The sequence below is a fragment of the Salvelinus sp. IW2-2015 genome, linkage group LG3, assembly GCF_002910315.2.
Source record: "Salvelinus sp. IW2-2015 linkage group LG3, ASM291031v2, whole genome shotgun sequence".
Classification (NCBI taxonomy): domain Eukaryota; kingdom Metazoa; phylum Chordata; class Actinopteri; order Salmoniformes; family Salmonidae; genus Salvelinus; species Salvelinus sp. IW2-2015.
In genome coordinates this window covers 1,801,163-1,823,632 of record NC_036840.1, presented here as the reverse complement: position 1 = coordinate 1,823,632, position 22,470 = coordinate 1,801,163, and the positions used below count along the sequence as shown (strand labels likewise).

The window sequence follows — 22,470 nt, the reverse complement described above, 5'->3', positions numbered from 1 at the left end:
TTGTCTGGATTAGTTTCACACCTCCACATTTCAAACAAGCTAGGATGTGTTTGTATAAGGCAGATGCACAGGGATGAGGTGGTAAAGAATTCAAGTGGTTAAGTGCTGAACGCTGGTTGTGGTGATGGGCAGTGAGTATTTTATTTGATCATTAAAAAGTTGAAGACTAGATACTTAAAACCATTGAGGACAAAACATAATAAAGCCTGAGAGCTTATTTCCATTGTGTTCCTCTAGGATAGGCAACACACACGCTATTGCTAACAACGCCAACGTTGCATAATAAATGTGTAAATGCTTTTCACAAACTAAAAGGTGTTTCTGTGSYTTTAGCCTCCATTACATCCCTGCAGGTGCATCTTCAGGGTGTTCTGTTTCAGTGTAAATGAAAACATTTCAAGAGAAGCAGCTCTACCTCTGAGTGACTTCAGAAAAAGGTATGCCGCTGTCTTTACAATAGACATGGCAGCAATATTGATTCACCTACACAGAAGCCTACAATGCAAGAGCAAAAAGACAGAACAATATACAATTTCACTTTGTAATAACAGACAATGACAATTTGAGTGAAGACACAGTTGTAATGTTTCATTTCAAGTTATTCACACAAGTGATCAGTGTTCAAAGTTAATATACTTTGTAATTGATTAACCTATGCCTTCGTCCACTCCCTTGGAATTTGAGTTGATCACTTTCACACCGGCGGGAACCCCAAGAGTACCGAATTGGTATCGATCTGTGAGCCCCCAGATATAGGCAAACTCGGGTGGTTTTTAGTACACATTCAGTTACATTGAAACATTGATCAAAAAAATCCCCACCAATTGAACCAGCTGTGCAAGCCACCAAAGAGTTAGCTGGTTTTAGCGCAGGCTGGATATCTCTTGCTGAAACTTAAACAGAGAGCTGTAGAAGTCCCTCAGAAGCACATAAATCTGTTTCCTTGGTAGCCGAGCACACGAAAAGAGTCCCTGGATGGAGTTTGTCTAACCATAAACTACAGAGTTAAGGACTGATGGAGTTGAGGGTCAATTCCGTTTCAATTCTGGAAGTGAATTGAAATCCCAATTCAGGAATTGAAAGAAATCCTCTTTGAAAATGCTTAAATAAATAAATGAAGTAATGTCGATAAGAATAAATATAATTTTTCAAATCTTGAACTGGAATCTAAATTCTTCTCCTGAATTCATGGCATTTGAATCTCTGCTAGTGAGACCAGTGCATGTTGTCAAAGTCTACTGCGTCTCCCAGGTTGGCATCAGTCTCCAGCAGGCTCATGATGACGGCCATGGCAGCCTCATCGTTGCTCAGGATCCCGAGGCCTGGTCCCACCATGCTGTCCAGGTCCATCTGGGAGCTCTCTCCTGGGGGAGAACGGGCTGTCATCAAAATCAACCAATACACAAAGTTATGTTAGTCATACAGTTGAAGTTGGAAGTTTACATACACCTTAGCCAAATATATTTAAACTCAGTTTCACAATTCCTGACATMTAATCCACGTAAAAATTCCCTGTTTTAGGTCAGTTAGGATCACCACTTCATTTTAAGAATGTGAAACGTCAGAATAATAGAAGAGAGAATGATTTATTTCAGCTTTTATTTCTTTCATCACATTCCCAGTGGGTCAGAAGTTTACATACACTCAATTAGTATTTGGTAGCATTGCCTTTAAATTGGTTCACTTTGGTCAAACATTTCAGGTAGCCTTCCACAAGCTTCCCACAATAAGTTGGGTGAATTTTGGCCCATTCCGCCTGACAGAGCTGGTGTAACTGAGTCAGGTTTGTAGGCCTCCTTGGTCGCACACGCTTTTTCAGTTCTGCCCACACATTTTCTATAGGATTGAGGTCAGGGCTTTGTGATGGCCACTCCAATACCTTGACTTTGTTGTCCTTAAGCTATTTTGCCACAACTTTGAAAGTATACTTGGGGTCATTGTCCATTTGGAAGACCCATTTGCGACCAAGCTTTAATTCCTGACTGATGTCTTGAGATGTTGCTTCAATATATCCACATGCACCAGTCCCTCCTGCAGCAAAGCACCCCCACAACATGATGCAGCCACCCCTGTGTTTCACGGTTGGGATGGTGTTCTTCGGCTTGCAAGCCTCCCCCTTTTTCCTCCAAACATAACGACAGTCATTATGGCCAAACAGTTCTATTTTTGTTTCATCAGATCAGAGGACATTTCTCCAAAAAGTACGATCTTTGTCCCCATGTGCAGTTGCAAACCGTAGTCTGGCTTTTTTATGGCGGTTTTGGAGCKGTGGCTTCTTCCTTGCTGAGCGGCCTTTCAGGTTATGTCGATYTAGGACTCGTTTTACTGTGGATATAGATATTTTGTGTCCTCCAGCATCTTCACAAGGTCCTTTGCTGTTGTTCTGGGATTGATTTGCACTTTTCGTACCAAAGTACGTTCATCTCTAGGAGACAGAATGCGTCTCCTTCCTGAGCGGTATGACGGCTGCGTGGTCCCATGGTGTTTATACTTGCGTACTATTGTTTGTACAGATGAACGTGGTACCTTCAGGCCTTTGGAAATTGCTCCCAAGGACGAATCAGACTTGTGGAGGTCCATCATTCTTTTTCGGAGGTCTTGGCTGATTTCTTTTGATTTTCCCATGATGTCAAGCAGAGGCACTGAGTTTGAAGGTAGGCCTTGAAATACATCCACAGGTACACCTCCAATTGACTCAAATGATGTCAATTAGCATATAAGAAGCTTCTAAAGCCAAGACATCATTTTCTGGAATTTTCCAAGCTGTTTAAAGGCACAGTCAGCTTGGTGTATGTAAACTTCTGACCCACTGGAATTGTGATACAGTGACTAATCAGTGAAATAATCTGTCTGTAAACAATTGTTGGAAAAATGACTTGTGTCATACACAAATTAGATGTCCTAACCGACTTGCCAAAACTATAGTTTGTTAAAAAGACATTTGTGGAGTGGTTGAAAAACGAGTTTTAATGACTCCAACCTCAGTGTATGTAAACTTCCCTAATCAAGGGATCACTCTAAGTATAACTAAGTAACCCAAACATACACTTAAAACTGTCTGATTGATTACAGTCTAGGTAAATGAAAGATCATGTAAATGCATTGCTTCTAAGATTGCAATCTGGTTTCCGAGCTGGTCATGGGTGCACCTCAGCCACGCTCAAGGTCCTAAACGATATCATAACCGCCATCGATAAAAGACAATACTGTGCAGCTGTCTTCATCAACCTGGCCAAGGCTTTCGACTCTGTCAATCACCTCATTCTTATCGGCAGACTCAACAGCCTTGGTTTCTCAAATGACTGCCTCGCCTGGTTCACCAACTACTTCTCTGATAGAGTTCAGTGTGTCAAATCGGAGGGCCTGTTGTCCGGACCTCTGGCAGTCTCTATGGGAGTGCCACAGGGTTCAATTCTCTTTTCTCTGTATTCATCAATGATGTCGCTCTTGCTGCTGATGATTCTCTGATCCACCTCTCTGCAGACGACACCATTCTGTATACTTCTGGCCCTTCTTTGGACACTGTGTTAACAAACCTCCAGACGAGCTTCAATGCCATACAACACTCCTTCCGTGGCCTCCAAATGCTCTAAAATGCAAGCAAATCTAAATGCATGCTCTTCAACCGATCACTGATCAATATTAGACTGTAAACTCTCCTTCCAGACTCACATTAAACATCTCCAATGCAAAATTAAATCTAGAATTGGCTTCCTATTTCGTAACAAAGCATCCTTCACTCATGCTGCCAAACATAGCCTCGTAAAACTGACTATCCTACATATCCTTGACTTCGGCGATGTCATTTACAAAATAGCCTCCAACACTCTAATCAGCAAATTGGATGTAGTCTATCACAATGCCATCCGTTTTGTCACCAAAGCCCCATATACTACCCACCACTGCAACCTGTATGCTCTCGTTGGCTGGCCCTCACTTCATATTCGTCGCCAAACCGACTGGCTCCAGGTCATCTATAAGTTTTTGCTAAGCCCGCCTTATCTCAGCTCACTGGTCACCATAGCAGCACCCACCCGTAGCACGCGCTTCAGCAAGTATATTTCACTGGTCATCCCCAAAGCCAACTCCTCCTTTGGCCACCTTTCCTTCCAGTTCTCTGCTGCCAATGACTGGAATGAATTGCAAAAATCACTGAAGCTGGAGTCTATATCTCCCTCATTAACTTTAAGCATCAGCTGTCAGAGCAGCTTACCGATCATTGCATCTGTACATAGCCCACCCAACTACCTCATCCCCATATAGTTATTATTTTTTTTGCTCCTTTGCACCCCAGGATCTCTACTTGCACATTCATCTTCTGCACTATCTATCACTCCAGTGTTTAATTGCTAAATTGTAATTATTTCACCACTATGGCCTATTTATTGCCTTACCTCCCTAGTATTACTACATTTGCACACACTGTATATAGATTTTTCTATTGTGTTATTGACTGTACATTTGTTTATCCCATGTGTAATTCTGTGTTGTTTGTGTTGCACTGCTTTGCTTTATCTTGGCCAGGTCGCAGTTGTAAATGAGAACTTGTTCTCAACTGGCCTACCTGGTTAAATAAAGGTGAAATAAATGTTTTGAATAAAATGACTTTGTATAGGATTTTGAATGGTAACTACCTGTGTCCATATGTGTGTCGCTACCAGCGTATGTGGCCCCCTTTGAAGCAGACTCTGATCCAGACTTGCTCACTGTATCTGAGTCAGTCACCTCCTCATTTGGCATCTGCAAGAGGACAAGTGGGTACATAATAATACATAACATCTTTACTCTATAGATTTTTTGATAAAAAGTTCCATTCACAAAACAATTCAAGCGCACCTATTAAGAGGGTTATTGATAAGTTAAAGTACATCAAAATATTATAATCAGTTTAAAAGTTTGTAGTCTATGCAAGGCATATGTTCATAGGGAGAACTCCAGGGGTTATGGTCGTGTAAAAAACACCATGCTCTCTCCCTTTATGCTGTAATGAATTTTATTTTATTTTATAGTCAACATGCAACTACTGCCTCCCTAAAGACACTGTAGGATGAGAAGGGAGGTAGGTAAGGCGACTCACGTTGGCATGAGAGGAGACCATTGGAGACCTGTCCTGAGGTGGACAGAAGGGACTGGAGGTTCCACTGGATGGAGAACAATTGACCCTGNGACTCACGTTGGCATGAGAGGAGACCATTGGAGACCTGTCCTGAGGTGGACAGAAGGGACTGGAGGTTCCACTGGATGGAGAACAATTGACCCTGCACAGACACAGAGACATCGTCTATGCAACAGAGACATTTTGGCGGTGAAAGAAAGCAGGACTAATGGAACAAAATATTCAAGGTCATGTGCCAATAAAACAAAAAAACGATGTAAGCCGACTGTACAAGTACCAGCTTCCTCCTGGTGGTCAAASAAAGCTCTGTAAAACAATGCCATAATAGACGCAACACACCTGTTGGAGTCCAAGAGCTCGTTTGCTATCTGGGTCCCTATGCTGCCAGCGTAGATCATAGTGGCCATGCCACTGGAGATGCCAGGGATAAGGATAGTACGCTTGCTCTCTTCTGTAACAGAGGGAGGGGTCAGGACAGTGAGCTGAGGTCGGTCCACACACCCAAACAACATCCAGAATGACCAGGACAAATATTCCTTTCCTTACCGTCCAACAGCTTGGAGCTGCTCGGCTGTTCAGTTTCTGTGTGACCGGGTCCCCTGTGTGTGGAGAGGGAAGAGACGACAAATCATTGTACATCCCTTGTATGATGTCATTAGTACAACGCTGAGGACTCTCAAACAACAGCTACATTTTGGGTCCAAAATGGGACAATTTTGACTGAAATTGTGTCTTGACTCGAAGCAGATTATTAAATGAAATGTATTTTACTGAATATCATTATAGATTGTTCAAACCACATTCTAGACCTAATGTGAAAAGGCACTTACAAAACTCGGTTGGTAGAAACAATAAATTCCACTTCTTTGGTCCACGGGTTTATAAAACTAAACCACTGACTTTGAAGCATGACGAAGGAGCCATGTTTAGTTTTGAACTTGTAGCAGCTGGTCTCAATCTTCTCTTTACTGCGGAGAACTGTTGAGACACAAAACAGCACTTCTATCACTGAAATGTGCTTGAATCACCCCCCACCCCCCCAATAAAAAAAACAAGTAATGCACAGGTTATTATGGTGTAATTACCATTTTACCATGCGACAAAGGTAAGAACCTGGTCATTTTCTGTAACCCAAAATAAAGTGCAACCGAAATATAATTCATATCTGTTTGAGATACGAAAGACAACCAAACTATTCAAAATTACCTTTCCTATGTGTCTCTGCGAGGTGTTGCAGGTCGTCCTGGTGGAAGTACTCGTAACAAGACGTCCCCAGTAGTTCCTGTGGCAAGTAGCCCAGAACAGTGGTGGCTCTGAAGGACAGAGACAAGGAGGCTGTTATTCTATCTAAACCCACGACAGTACCAGGTTGATATCTTCTGTCCACTTACCAGCTCTAACTATGTACATCATTTCAGAAAGGCACAATAAATGCTAATTATAACCATCAATGTACATGATGCAGCCTTTCTGTTTCTATGGAAAAGAGTAAATGGAATGATTGTCAAACATTCGACCACGGTAAAGTGAGCTTGGTTCTTGGTCTCTGAATTGGGATCAAATGCCAAAGTAGAAATGATCTCACTCAAAAGTAACAAAAATAAAATCACTTACAGATAATATGAATTATACTGTAAACATACAGTTGAAGTTGGAAGTTTACATACACTTAGGTTGGAGTCATTAAAACTCGTTTTTCAACCACTCCACACATTTCTTGTTAACAAACTATAGTTTGGGCAAGTTGGTTAGGACATCTACTTTGTGCATGACAKGTCATTTTTCCAACGATTGTTTACAGACAGATTATTTCACTTATAATTCACATTATCACAATTACAGTGGGTCAGAAGTTTGCATAAACTAAGTTGACTGTGCCTTTAAACAGCTTGGAAAATTCCAGAAAATGATGTCATGGCTTTAGAAGCTTCTGATAGGCTAATTGACATCATTTGAGTCAATTGGAGGTGTACCTGTGGATGTATTTAAAGCCTACCTTCAAACTCAGTGCTTCTTTGCTTGACATCATGGTAAAATCTAAACAAATCACCAAAACCTCAGCAAATAAATGTAGACCTCCACAAGTCTGGTTCATCCCTGGGAGCAATTTCCAACCGCCTGAAGGTACCACGTTCATCTGTTCAAACAATAGTACGCAAGTATAACACCATGGGACCATGCAGCCGTCATACCGCTCAGGAAGGAGACGTGGTCTGCTCCTAAAGATGAACGTACTTTGGTCGAAAAGTGCAAATCAATCCCAGAACAACAGCAAAAGACCTTGTGAAGATGCTGGAAGAAACAGGTACAAAAGTATCTATCACAGTAAAACGAGTCCTATATCGACATAACCTGAAAGGCCGCTCAGCAAGGAAGAAGCCACGGCTCCAAAACCGCCATAAAAAAGCCAGATTATGGTTTGCAACTGCACATGGGAACAAGATCGTACTTTTGGAGAAATGTCCTCTGATCTGATGAAACAAAAATAGAACTGTTTGGCCATAATGACTGTCGTTATGTTTGGAGAAAAAGGGGGGCTTGCAAGCCGAAGAACACTATCCCACCGTGAAACACAGGGGTGGCTGCATCATGTTGTGGGGGTGCTTTGCTGCAGGAGGGACTGGTGCATGTGGATATATTGAAGCAACATCTCAAGACATCAGTCAGGAAGTTAAAGCTTGGTCGCAAATGGGTCTTCCAAATGGACAATGGCCCCAAGCATACTTCCAAAGTTGTGGCAAAATGGCTTAAGGACAACAAAGTCAGGGTATTGGAGTGGCCATCACAAAGCCCTGACTCTAATCCCATAGAAAATTTGTGGGCAGAACTGAAGAGTGTGTGCGAGCAAGGAGCCTACAAACCTGACTCAGTTACATTAGCTCTGTCAGGAGGAATGGGCCAAAATTCACCCAACTTATTGTGGGAAGCTTGTGGAAGGCAACCTGAAACGTTTGACCCAAGCTAACCAATTTAAAGCCAATGCTACCAAATACTAATTGAGTGTATGTAAACTTCTGACCCACTGGGAATGTGATGAAAGYAATAAAAGCTGAAATAAATAACTCTACTATTATTCTGACATTTCCCAATCTTAATTTTTTTTATTTAACCTTTATTTAACCAGAAAAATTTATTTTTACTTTATTTAAAATAAAGTAGTGATCTTAACTGACCAAAGACAGGGAATTTGTACTAGGATTAAATGTCAGGAATTGTGAAACTGAGTTTAAATGTAGTTGGCTAAGGTGTATGTAAACTTCCGACTTCAACTGTAAATCAAACTGGACTGACGCCTTCAATGCACTCTCTGCTGTTGGTCAGAAGATCTCACCACCAGTGTTACATTTTAGGACAGCCTGGGTCACAATAACAAATTCACATACGTGAAAGGGCTCCCGTTGTGAAATGGAGCTGCCTATTTGACAATCGATAAGTTAGGTCTTTATCTTGACATGCTTACTATATAAAAAATTATATATTTCCAACACAATGTTCCAAGTAAACATTTTTCAACTTATAATCTGTATTTCAAACCAATAGTATTAGTATTGTACTGTTGCCATCTCTTGAAATAATCAGTACAGTCATCTCTTCAAGGGGTATATTGTCTCATTTGGAATGCATTCAGACCAATTGCTGGAAAACTTGGGGTAACCCCATTACACTTACAGCCACTGTGGTATGGGTAGGGGGTGCCATGGCAAACCCTATCCAAGATGACTGCCTGCCAGGCCTGCCTTAACCAACGTCATTGCTTTTCTCTTTATTTGTTTCTTTCGCTGTTAATACAAGCACAGGTTGGGTTACCCAGAGTATAACTGTAATGTTAACCAAGGCCAATTTAACATTACAGTATGTATCAAAACATACTCAACTCAGCAGAAAGAGATAGAATCTGAACAAAACTCTGAGAACAATACGCTATGAAAGTTACCAGGAAGTGACTCAGCCTTGTAGTTTTTTAACTTTTGTAGGCTTTTTTAAATGGTCTTCAATGGGCAAAAACGTAGTGCAATGGTCTTAAGTGCAAAAACTCAGTAAAAACAAATATAACTGTATATACTGTATATATTACGAATTTGATTATATAATCGGTAAGCCTGTTCAAAAGATTAGCGGACTTGATCCAGAAGTAAATCGAAAGGTGCGGTTACTTTCACAGGGTATAGATTCAGTTTTATTTTCCTCCCAGTGTTTTTCACCACGTGAAGGCTATGCCCACAATGGCCCCTTATGAACAATATTTGTTCAAAATTATGCCAACACTTGCCAAGAATATTTAATAATGAGCGAAAATCGCAAAAATGTTTGTGGAGGGAATAAGAGGCACAACTTACCGTTGGTCCACGAAGGTGAACTTGCCGTCAATTGCAAAGCGAGTGACAAACTGGGTGGGTTTGACCTTGACCTCTCGTGAGGGCTGACAGGCATCGTTAGGGTGAACGCGGCACACAGCGACCAGGCAGGACAGATGGGAGGACTCGTTATCGTCGCTCTCAGCATCCAGCTGGGTGGAGGGCCAACTCCGCATGTAACCAGTGCAATGGACAGTGCAGTATCGCTGAGACTCTACAGGGGGAGACAGTGTACATAAAACTTGTGTATACATTTAATGCCCACATGCAATTCCAATCATGGACCTATCAGGGCTAACCAACTACCCCAGTGAGGTGGAATCAAGAAAAAAAAATTGTGCTTCTGGGTTGATGACCACTACGTTTTGCTCTGTTCTTACGATGTATTGAGTGAAGGTGTCTCTGCATGGCTCTCTCACCCTTTTTCTTGGGGCTGCTGGGCTGGATGGTTTTGTCTTCTGTCTTCATAACTGTTCTGCTGTGCTTCATGCGGCAGAAGAAGGAGCGCCGTGCCCCTGTACACAGATGAACTGCTCCCACAGGAAGGTCCTGCACCTGTAACCCTGCTAAAGAACCGGGAGAGCCTATGATTCAACAACATCATATCATATTTATAATATTAAAAAAACACATTGAAGACAGAACATAATAAGAAAGTGACTGTGACCTCAAAAGAGAACGAGGGCAAAGTGTAAACCAGTAAAGCAACAACAAACAGAACGCAGGCTCTCTGCTCTTTCCCCTGTGCTAATAGAACTGAGATAAAAGCTGCAACTTTCTTTAAAGTAATACCGTTATAGTGGTGACAAGGCTTTAACTGCATCTCAACAAGACACAAACAAATCAAAACACAGAGAGAAATAGATATGAAAATCCCAGAAACAGATACATTTAAATAAAGTCTTTGCAGACTTACTTTTGGCATCTATGAGCCGTTCACGAGGGTATAATCCTGAGGCTGACAGCTGCTCTTTCACTTTACTAATGTCCTTCGGGTGGACATAATCAAAAAGACTCTGTCCAATTAGTTCCAACTGTAAACAAAAACAGCACTTTAATTATCAGAACCAAACTATTCATCTAAGAACCCGGAACCAAATCTTGTGTGAGCTAGCTAGCTAGCCAACTATACTTCTGAACTAGGGGAAACAACTGATTCAGATCCCCACTTCAGAACCACCTGAACTTTCTGATTAAACCTCCGGTCTCCACTTCAAGCATCATCTCCACAATATAAAGCATGAAACAGATTCAGATATAACTTTACTTTGGTACAGAAATTATAAGGTATTATTAAAAGGGAATTTCAGTATTTTACATTTTGATGTTAGATAGTTCCTCACCATGTAAGTAGTCTATGGGCCAGGAGAATACATGGTTCAGTTCTCTTTAGAAAGCCACTACAAACGTCTGCTAACTTTAGCCACCGCTAGCTAACAATCAATGAGAGTGGTAGGGGCATGGGGTGCCTGTTACAAATGGCCAAAGAAAACCAAACCATGGAACTAAATGAATGGGATAGCACTGTTAAGTAATGGACTTTTCCTAAAGTTGTCATTGAGAGTATTTAAGTGGATAACAGATAGGATTGAGTGATAGTGACATTGTTGGAATCCACCTCAATAATTAGCTCAATTTAGAATTAAGTAGTAAATTAAGACTGCCAGACCTGCTTATCGTATATTATAAACTGGGTGGGTCGAGCCCTGAAAGCTAATTGGCTGAAAGCCGTGGTATATCAGCCCGTATACTACACCCGCTCTGGCTTTATTGCCTAAGTATAACCAGTTCACTGACCCGACTGTAGTTGAGGAACTTCAAGACGGATTCTGAGGTAAAGAGGATCTTCCCCCTGTCACAACTCACCACGAACAGGAACCCATCTGCAGCCTGGGGAAATGAGACACGGCACGACCTCAATATATTTCAATCTGGATCCATGAAAACACTGACACTGCTACAGTATTTTGAAACTATCAGTGTGTATCCACTATCTCTGTTTACTCTAAAATGGCAGACTCTGTGTGACAAACATGCACACTTGTGGGAGATCAGAGCAGGCAAAGGTTAAACAACAGAACARTCCAAGCGAGGGGAAAGAACTGGCTATTTCTATATGATTTAATTCTACATAGAATTGAGCGGTTGACACATCCTGTTCTAATTAGGGATTTTCCAGAGTAAAGTTAGTTAATGACTGAATGGAAAAAATACTATAGCAAACCCAGAGGGTATACCTGTGTTACTGTCCAAGAAAGAAAGTGTATACTTAGAGTCTGAAGAAGAAACATGCCCACCGCCCTCTCATAACTTTGGATAAAATGCAGCACTTTGAAGATAAAAACCACACAATTGTAGATTTCACCTCATCATTGTAATCATAAAGGAATAATCCTAGGTCACTATATTATATTTCCCATATCAATACCAAAATTATTAGCTATTTTTGGAGCCTAGAAGACTCAACACACAAAAACTGAAATTGACAGACCACATAATCCTACCCTACTGTTGTGACTGCTGCCACAATACCAAATGGGATTGATCTTGGTTGATTGGAGAAAGAGATTGAGACAGATTGAAGGGCGGCCTACCGTGAGCACCAGGTGCTTGAGATCATCCTGAGGCAGAAACGAAGGCTTGCGTTTGTAGTTAACGTCAGTAAAGGAACTGCTGGCACCTGCTGACGAGACGAACACAGCACTGAGCTGTTGTCTGTGTTGTACCTGTCCCTTAGGAGCTCGACATTTCTATCATAAATTGAGTTAAAAATATATAGAAATATTAAATCTATATATCTATATTATCAGCAATGAACGCAGCAATGAACCAAGCTATTTGCGCACAGCTGTGTATTTTGCCGCCACAATGTGTCCTAGGCTCTTACTGCATTAGTATAGCTTCATGAGACCTACCTTAAAGAGATGTGTGGTGCTGCACAGATTGCCTGGTGTGATACTGTATTGTAGGGGCAGTTTTGGAATGATGAGGCCTACCTTTCAGGGCTTTGAGATGCTGCACAGCCATTTGCAGAACCGTGAGTTTGTCAAGCTTTTTGGCCATGGGGTTCCAGGAGGGGATCATGGCTGACAGCTCGTCAATAAGGATGTTCATTTTGTCCCTCCGCCGCTTTTCAATTTGGCTGTGTGGCTCCCTGTGAGTGAGGGCACAAATACACTTATTTGTCTCGCTCACACATGTCTCACACACTTAAGTATACAGGTGTCTGATGGGTTGCTATCAAGTCAGCATGACATCATTTAGGGTGTGTGTGTTATTGTTATTATTGGCGTTACGTTGATGTGGTTGCTCGCATCGTACCACCAGCTTCAGTATTAGTATTAGTATTACTAATACTGTAGTATTATGTCATATATAATATTAAAGTATCCTCCTGTTTGCTAAAGCCAGTTCAGTCAAAAATGGGATTTTCCTGTGTTTTATATATATTTCCGCAACATGGTGTTGGAATAATACTGTGAAATTGTGAAAATGACGATAATACCCTTTTAGTGTAAGAGTTGTTTGAAATGACAGCCTGAAATTTCAGCCAGTTTTGGTGGGATGGAGTTTTGGCCTGCCTGGTGAATCTGCCAAACAGCTCGTTTTCAGTTTTCCCCTGGACCACTCAGACAGTCCTAGCGAAATTCTTGCTCGAGAAACTGCTCTTACTAAGAAGCTATTTGTGTTTCTTTTGACCATGTTGATTGAAAACAGTCAAAGTAAGGTACTTAATTGTTACCCAGAAGTGATTTGATATTGAGATTTTTTTTAACGGCTGCATTGGGCCTTTAACTCCCTTTCAATATACCAAATGAATATGTATGCCCAGGCTCTTACCTGAAGCATTTTATTGTCACCTGTTGATCATCGTCTTCCGATCTGAATTGGAATTGGAAATAGTTATGATTATTTAAAATGATTCATTTCAACACTTGGCCTGGCTCTGAGAGATCTTGCCAAGATTAGTGCTGAAATAAAATTCTTTGCTAAAGAATCTTCAAATACCTGCTCTGTTGCTCCTCCATTTCAGCATCACCATTTTCCCTGCATAGAGAACACAAAATATAAGTCCACCGGGTAAGAGACAAAAATAAGAATGTTGTTATTTTTATGCTGATTTATGAAAGGTGAGGTCTCTCTGCTCTTACCTGTTGTCTATATCCCCCTTCCGTTTCCTAGACAGCTCTTGGATTGGCATGGCTCCTGCCTTGTGGGGGGTTATGACATCATGCATGGCTCCTGCCAGGTGGGGCGTTATGACGTCAGGCCGAGAAACAGGAAGGCTATTGGTTTCTCCTAACTGCAAGGGTCCTAAACCACAGGCACAAGAACCATACAAAACTGACACATTAGCTTAGATWTCTCATCATTTGTAATTCACGCACGGTCAAATCGATGCATTATTGTAGCACTGACACCGTTACGGAGACAAAATGGGTTGGTGTTTTGTTTAATTCCCGAGATTATTATATTTGCCAATGTTGGAAACCTCCATGAATAACATTCACATATCCCCGATAATCAACTGAATCCCTCAATTGAGGACTGACAAAATAAAATAACGAATGAATGCAGTTACTTGCTTTCCCCAGAAGATGGCCCAAATACCAACTCAATGGATGTTGACCTCAAGCATCCTATACACATGGTTGGAACGTTGTATCACTACAAGCTGCCTGGGAGTGTGCAAAATATTGTGTAAAAAGTTTCAAAATAAAAATACTTTTAAACCGTCTTATAAATATAAATGTTCTTGTGTTGATCAGTCACATAATACGTGTGTATGCACTAACTAACATCCACTTGAGAGGACCGTAAATAAACTCTCAATTGTAAGCCTATTGACAAATGTTCCTCAGTGTAAATTAGTTTTAAGTTCAGCTAACTGGAAATTGCCTTACATATTGTAACTGATCATCTTGAAAGCCATAAATCTGGCAGGTGAGGTGAATGAACTCTCCAACCTAAATCAGCCTAACAGACACCACCCTCTGGCAGACATTTTCTCCCGGCTGTCGCGCAGCACGTGATGAGTTACCATTAGAGGGCGTCTAACCACTGGCTTTATCCCAGTTTTCCCCCAGCATGTGTTTGACTGATGGTTTCCGCTATCGCCTTACCTCACTGCTTATATAATGCTGTAACATTGACCTACTTCCTGCACGTCTCCCCATTCTACGGTGACATTTTATTTGAAATATTGTTTAAAAAGTGGAAGATGTTTTGGGATTCTAATGCTTCTAATGTAACAAATGTTTATAAATAATGGTTAATGAACTAACCTAGGCTATATCTAGGAATTTTGGGGTAATTTCTGACATTGAGGTGGAATGCAGAAAATATTCCAGCCCTGCCCTCTCTCTTCCTTTTCCTGCAGGCATCTCACCATGCATGAGAAATTGTAGTAGCATAAAAGCAAAACAAGTGGAAATATCCCACAGGTAGAGATGGTAGTGGAACTACGGTAATATTTTTGATGTTTGACAAAGACAGTGAGTAGCTCAGGGTTGAGGTACATTTAGAATGCTTTATTACATTAACATTTATTAACTGAAAATTGATATAAATGATGTTCTAATCATACATTTCATAAAATCCAACACAATTGTAAAGCGAAGAGTGGAGATCCCTATTTTGCAGAAACTAACTAAAGGGGAAGACAATGTCATATCAAATACAATTAGGCAGTTATGTGGGGAACTAGTTGTGCTACACATTCATTTGGTTGACCTACTTCGAATCAAAGTTCATCAAGGGACCAGAGAAACCCCTGGTAAATACGCAGCTGGCTAGGCCAGCCTCTCTCCATGTCATCTCCTGCTGTTGTGCCTTTGAACAAGACAGTTAACCCTTATATGCTCAGTGTGCTTCCAACCCCTTAGGGTGTGTGTGTCTTAGGGGGATTGGGATACAAGCAGAAACTAATTTCTGTTCACTGAAAGAAAAAATTGACAGTATTCTTCATAAATGTTGATCCAGTTCTTGTCACTAATAGGAGATGCAGAGGGAAACGCGAACTCACTGACAACTGGGAACCAGACATCAACAAGTTCCCTGGTTGTGCAGGACATGAGTGGGTGGTGCAGAAACCAGGTAAATTGAATCACCTTGAATGATACACTAAACTACACCTGGCTTCCTAAGAGATGACAAGTAAGGCTTGTGTGACGGAGTGAATTGGAGCTTGCTAATACAGCTTCTGAACCTTCCATGGATGATGCTCTCTCCTGGCTGGATAAATGTGGCGAGGATCGCACTACTCCATTGGACCAAGTCTTCAGCTGATGATAATGATGAAAACCCTGGCAGTCACAGCCCATATAAATGAATGGCCCCTCAAAAGGACTCTCCCTCATCAGATGAGATTCCTGTGGCTGGTGCCTCATAATAAACCTCCCCTATCCCTCACTACTCACGTGCCACTCTCACATAAGAACTCACTCTCACACAAGAACCCCAGTGTGTTGATAGGGTTATTGGTACAACTAGAACATTAATGTCTAAAAGTTGATTAGACAGCACAGCAGTATGATGTTATGGCAGTATAAGGTTATGGCAGTATGATGTTATGGCAGTATCTAGTTAAAGCAGTATTGGTGAGTATCCGAGTTCAGATTCCCTATCCCGATTATATTCACTGAAAAAAATGCATGTAGTTTATCACCTGATAAACAAGGGTACTTATACTAATTACTAGTTTACATTACACACATCTTTCTCCATTCAAATTCTATATTATACTTGTAGGAAATCGTAGACACCCGATAGCCTAGTTATTAGTGTCCAGGTTTACATTATGCACTTTCTCATCTCCCCATAACCTCTCATGGAAAAAGGGAGGTTCCAGTGAAGTTGTCCTGCACAAACTTCATCAATCTTACATGTAAAAGCCTAGAATGAATTATGCGTTAATCAGTAATTTATTTAACTAGGCAAGTCAGTTCAGAACAAATTCTTATTTTCAATAACAGCCTAGGAACAGTGGGTTAACTGCCTTGTTCAGGAGCAGAACAGCAGATTTTTACCTTGTCAGCTTGGGGATTCGATCTTGCAACCTTTCGGTTACTAGTTCAACGTTCTAACCACTAGGCTACCTTCCTCCCCAGCAAATTATGGCTAATCATACCTCCTTGTGTTTGCACATTTTCTGTCAGAGGAATGTTAGCTTTACATTTCCATTCATTTAAGGAAGATTGTTTTTATTATCTGAAAATAGTTCCAATCCTTTGGCCGTCTTTTAAGCCAACAAAAGAAAGGCAACAGGGAGGCAACTCTACACCTGTCACACTGGCCAGTCTGACTAGTTCACCCGAGGACAGCCATTCCCCTTTCACTCCCACAGGAATCACCCCACCCCCACACCAACCTCTGCATTGGTTTTGAATAATACTAGGGGCCAGACAAAACAGCAATATCATGTTGGACACATGCATACATGAGATGAGGTACAATACTAAGAAAGAGGGCTGACAGTAGAATACATTTTGTTTATTCAAATATACAAAACAGAGGGAATACATCTTGTAATGGGGGAATCTATGCTATTCAGGCGAAGTACAGTTGACTGTTGGGCAATACGGTTTTAACAATTGGTTGCCTAACAGAGTGCTATGTAATACATTATTTCCTCTGTCCATTCTCTTTATCCATTCCTGTGTAACGTTTGTCATCCTAGAACACATTTAGGTCTGGTACTACTTTAAGATCAATAATTATTAAGGTCAGGAATAAATAAATATTGTTACAGTAATTGGGTGATAAGCCTACAACACCATTAAGAATTGTCAACCAATGTCCAGAGCAAGACTGTCAGTAGTCTCCCAAAAAGGATAATGTTGTTATTGATAAAGGAAAGTCACACCATATTTGCTTAGTGTCCCTTTGCATTTCATATTGTTAACGTGAAACTATAGTCCTATATAAACCAACCCAGGACATGTTATTGGGGTATGATGGTAATGCATAAAGACTAGAGGCAAGATTTTTTTTTTTTTAAATCCCAAGTGTTGCAGCTTGATTGACCTACAGCTTACCTCTTATATAAGAGGCCAAACGCTCACGTGCAGCTTGCGTTGAATAGTTATCAAGTTATAGGCTCTGGTATTTTACAAAATAACTGAACACAGGCCTACATAGCCTAAACAAATTAAATATTGGCCAAAGCGCAGCTAGCCTATTTGATGTAGCATATGGGCTCAATTAAAATGTGCCAGGCAGGCCTATACATTTTTTACAAATGTTTTATGCTGCAAATAGGTATTATTTTCAAATGAGCGACATGAGTGACCATATTCAACTACATTCATAACATGTACATTATTGGATGTTATGTACAAATTACAGAATGGGAAATGGTGTTATTAAGCATGCATGCTGCATATTAGCCTAGCTTGCACGTTCGGGATCGAACAATAGTTGTTTTGGGCTGCGTTCTAATAAATCCACCCACCCACCTTGAGAATTTGGAAACTGTTTCATAACCAACTTATTGAAAATATTCTTTAACATTTTACCATGCATCGCCAGAATCACAATGCGGTCATGGAGATCAAGTTACGAACATGTGGCAATGCATCAGAATGCTTTAGACATGGGAAGTTCTCGTCACCAAAAGTACAAATTTGCCGCGATACATTGAAATTCTACAACTATGAAAACATGTAGGCTAGGATATGACTTTAGGCTACCCAAACACATATATAAAACACTATTTAGGCTATACGTGCGACTGAACAGGATATGGTGCAAACTTAATCCAAGCATAAATATCGTGATTGGTGCCATTTTATTTGATTAACAGGCTAACCGACATAGATTATTAGTCTAGGCAAAATTACCAAAGGCATGAACAGAATATCTATTTTACACAAGGTTTACCATAAATACAATTCCACCATGCACATATTCTAATAAAATCACGCCAACTCCTACCTGCGAAATTACATGGTAGAATGCCACAAATATGTTCAAAATTATTAAACTTCCACGAGCGCGTCCCAGGACTTCCTCGAGTGTGCTCCACTGATCTACTGACCTACATTTTGGGGGAGATCCAAAATTGTTTTTCAAAGCGAAAGACATGGAAACAGCTCCCCTCAATCCCACCCGGCGCATAGCATCGACTACAATAAACTATTATCACCTCATAGCCTAGAGAACTCACACGTGGTGCTTTCAAGACAACTCGGAAAGATCAGAACCTCCAATTGAGAATTTGCGTACGGTTTTTGCGTAGTTTCCTATTGGTTGATTTTGATCCTTTTCAACCTGGAGCTCAGTTTCTGAGTTGTCTTGAACGCGGTACAAATAGGTAAACCGGTACCTGTTCGTTTGTCTGCGGTCGAGTCATTGCCCACGGCGGCTAAATTCTCTTTGGACATGGCTGGAGCCGCAGCAACCCGGCGCCGCAGAACATGAGGAAGTGGTAGGGTAGCCTAAATGTGGTACAAGTAGCCTACTGTAGGAGAGATGGGGAGAAGAGGCGGGGGATTGTTGTATAAATTAACTTTATTTTTTCGTCCCCTCTCTCTGTACTAAGGCGGGGAGGGGGTAGACATCCAAACGTAGACCTACACGTGCAAGGATAAAGTAGCCTCCTGGGTAATGAGGACACAACTCCAGGAAAACGCGGAAGAGGTCAATCTGTCTTCCCCTCTATCACCAGTCACCACTACACTCGCATTCATTCACTCAAACCACCCGTGAAGGGGACACTCTGTTCATTGCATTCACACACAATCGTTTCGTGGGCTATATAGCAAGTAGGACAACCATTCATGAAACACCAAGATTTCACTTTCATTACAATTTTAATTAAAGAGTATTCTGCATGAGTCCCTTATCAATAGGCTATAGTGTAGCTCATATTTCAGCCTGATTTAAGAATGAAACGTTCATTTTATCCTCTAAATGATAGGCTAAAGTGTAATTTTGCATCTATTTGAGGGAAAAATGATTGTCTATATAGGCTACTACACAGGCTCCCTATAACTGAGTGAAAACACTGCTTTCTCGTGTAAATATCCGTGTCCAACCTGACAAATTACCATATATAAGTAAACTCATTCGAGTGGTCTTTTTCCCCCTCTTTCGAACATATGTTTCTCACCTGTTATTCGAGACATCTGCACGAGACTTTTATGCAAGTGTAAGTATGCACTTGCCAAACAAGAATCGCGTTGACCTAAATATTATTGCGTTATACAACCATATAACCGTCACGTGTAGCAGCTGTCTCATTAACTCGTCTGAAGCCCGGGGTGAAATCATTAGTTCAAACAGTTGCATTCCGTTTTGCAACTAAAACGAGTTTCTATTGGACAAATTGAGGCAAGTCAATCCACGTTCGTTCCGTTTGCTTTCTTTTAAGAAACGGTTTGCAACATAATCGGCAGAATTGAATACAGCCTGTCTACAGCGAAAGTAAACGTGCGTCTGAGCACTTGACAATAGGTAAATCCAATGGATGGTAAAACATAGGCTACAACCGTGAGACGTTATTTATTATTGTGTAGCCATAGCATTGTAGTTCTACATGCGATGTCACAACATCCGTGTTACACGTAACCCAAACCGTCTGTGCGCGTGCGCCATCGTGCATACATTTATTTTGTCCCCCCACACCAAACGCGATCACTACATGCAGGTTAAAATATCAAAACAAACTCTGAACCAATTATATTAAATTGGATGACAGGTCAAAAAGCATTCAACATGTATGGCATTTTAGCTAGTTAGCTTGCACTTGTTAGCTAATTTGTCCTATTTAGCTAGCTTGTGGTGTTAGCTAATTTGTCCTGGGATATAAACATTGAGTTGTTATTTTACCTGAAATGCACAAGGTCCTCTACTCTGCCAATTAATCCACACATATAACACTCAACCGAATCGTTTCTAGTCATCTCTCTTCCTTCCAGGCTTTTTCTTCTCTTGACTTTATATTGCGATTGGCAAAATTAGGTGCATTACCGCCACTGACCTCGTTTGTCTTTCACTCACGTGGGTATAACCAATGAGGAGATGGCACATGGGTACCTGCGTCTATAAACCAATGAGGAGATGGGAGAGGCAGGACTTGCAGCAGGATCTGCATCAGAAATAGAACTGATTTCTATTTTAGCCCTTGGCAACGCAGACGCTTGTTTGCGCGCGTGAGCAGTGTGGGTGCAATCATTGAAAAACAGATTTCTACATTTATTTTGCAAGACGCGAACGGTGTAGTCAGCCTGTTAGACATCTTGGTAAGTGTCCATTTACCATTCAGTAACACTGGAGCATAGTCCTGAGGCAACAGGTAATGGGCATGCAAAACAATGACCGATTAGAACCTATTGAATAAAACAAAAGCTACAAAACTAAGGCTGCATTTACACAGGCGGACCAGTTCTGATAATATTTTCACAAACGTGTCTCCCCCCAATCAGATCATCTCTGATAAGTACCTGATGTGAAAATATCTAAAATGTGTTTGGTCAAAATACTAATTAGTGGGGGAAAAAATATTAGAATTGGGCTGCCTGAGCAAGACCTTGTGAGACAGAGGCCATTTGATCAAGTTAATTTGGTTTTGGCGAGGTACACTGTCATTACCATTGATCTTCTATGGAAATATATACATCACGGTAGGCTTCCAGTTCAGTTATATCTATGTGGCTCCCTAACTATTTAATAAAAACAGCGATTATAAATGTAACAAACAAGCAATATATTGCAGTTATACAATATGCACTACAATCGCTTAGTCCAACTGTCTTCAAGACCATAATTCAAAGTAGCCTATATTATGAGATTGTACCTGGAATATACTGCTGTGAAAGACAGTTGAACTACTGATTTACTCTGATGGATATCAAGTCTTTCATCCAAGGAAATCCTCTTCCGATCTCCTTTCCCAGGAAAAGGAAACAGGCTTCATTAAAACATTAGCACATAGGATTGATTTTTTGTGGGGGAAATAATGTTACTAACCAGGTTTCCATCCCCCAAAAAACGTGACGACGCATTTGTCCGTACACTTTCCAAATGTCGACAAAACAAAATACGGTAGACAAGGTGCAATCTTTGCAGAAATGAATTACGCTATAAATGGTGGTGGAAACTCCTTTATGGGCATGTATTGCTATAATAAACATATCGAAGTAAACTTGGGAGTTACGCGATATTGTGTGGTCGGGAAAACATGCAGTTTATTACACTGCAGATTAAATAAATTAGGATGAATTTCACCCGTAGTGAAAGTGAACAGTGATGAGCTTGATGCTCCTTTCCAATAAACAACGATTGTCTTATTCTGGTGACATGATGATCAATGCTTGGCTGCCTTTTCACAAAAAGGTTGCTGGATCGAATCCCTGAGTTGACAAGGTAAAAATCCTTCTTTCTGCCCCTCAACAAGGCAGTTATCCCCCTGTTCCCCGGTAGACCGCCATTGTAAATAAGAATTTGTTCTTAACTGACTTGCCTAGTTAAATAAAAACAAATAAACATTTACCCATAATAATCTCATCATGTAGGTAGACTTCCCGCACCGTATATACGAGCTGTTGGCTACAGCGCACGTGCTAATACCAGAGTGGGCACATTGACTATATAACGCAATCTTTTTGTGTAACAAAACCATCAGTAGAGTTAAATGCGATAGAAACCCATCTAGCTTGTCTTTTTTATTCGGTACATTGGAATTTAACCGCAAAAGTTTTTGTATGTGCACTGCGTCATCACGCACAGACTTTCATCCACAACAAGTCAATTTGATGGAAACCTTTCTGGTAGGAAAATGCACATTGTTTTTATACAGATTTTAGAATATTCGCATAAATCTGTCACCAATTGGATGGAAACCTATCAGCATTTTGTGCAAATCCCCTACCACACATACACAACCACTCCCAGTGCCAACCAGTTATAAAGGGATAGTTCACCCAAATGACAATTATTTGTGCCACAAATGCTAAAACATTAACATTTGGTAACAAAGCATAGACTGCTTAAAGGATA

The 22,470-nt window shown here is 40.8% G+C and overlaps 1 protein-coding gene across 1 annotated transcript; it reads right to left on the bottom strand.

The window, feature by feature from the left end:
* Positions 1–567: 567 nt before the first annotated feature.
* LOC111982134 (basic helix-loop-helix ARNT-like protein 2) lies at positions 568–19,477 on the bottom strand. The gene is made up of 17 exons (XM_070433807.1): positions 18,797–19,477; positions 13,623–13,785; positions 13,480–13,518; positions 13,312–13,353; positions 12,468–12,625; positions 12,066–12,154; positions 11,269–11,361; positions 10,388–10,505; positions 9,891–10,037; positions 9,454–9,685; positions 6,323–6,429; positions 5,947–6,094; positions 5,663–5,715; positions 5,456–5,567; positions 5,174–5,258; positions 4,635–4,740; positions 568–1,364 (listed from the first exon to the last, which is right to left on the bottom strand). Exons 1-17 carry the CDS (start codon positions 18,852–18,854, stop codon positions 1,207–1,209), a joined length of 1,908 nt encoding a protein of 635 aa, XP_070289908.1. The 5' UTR covers positions 18,855–19,477; the 3' UTR covers positions 568–1,206.
* Between the last annotated feature and the right edge of the window lie 2,993 nt (positions 19,478–22,470).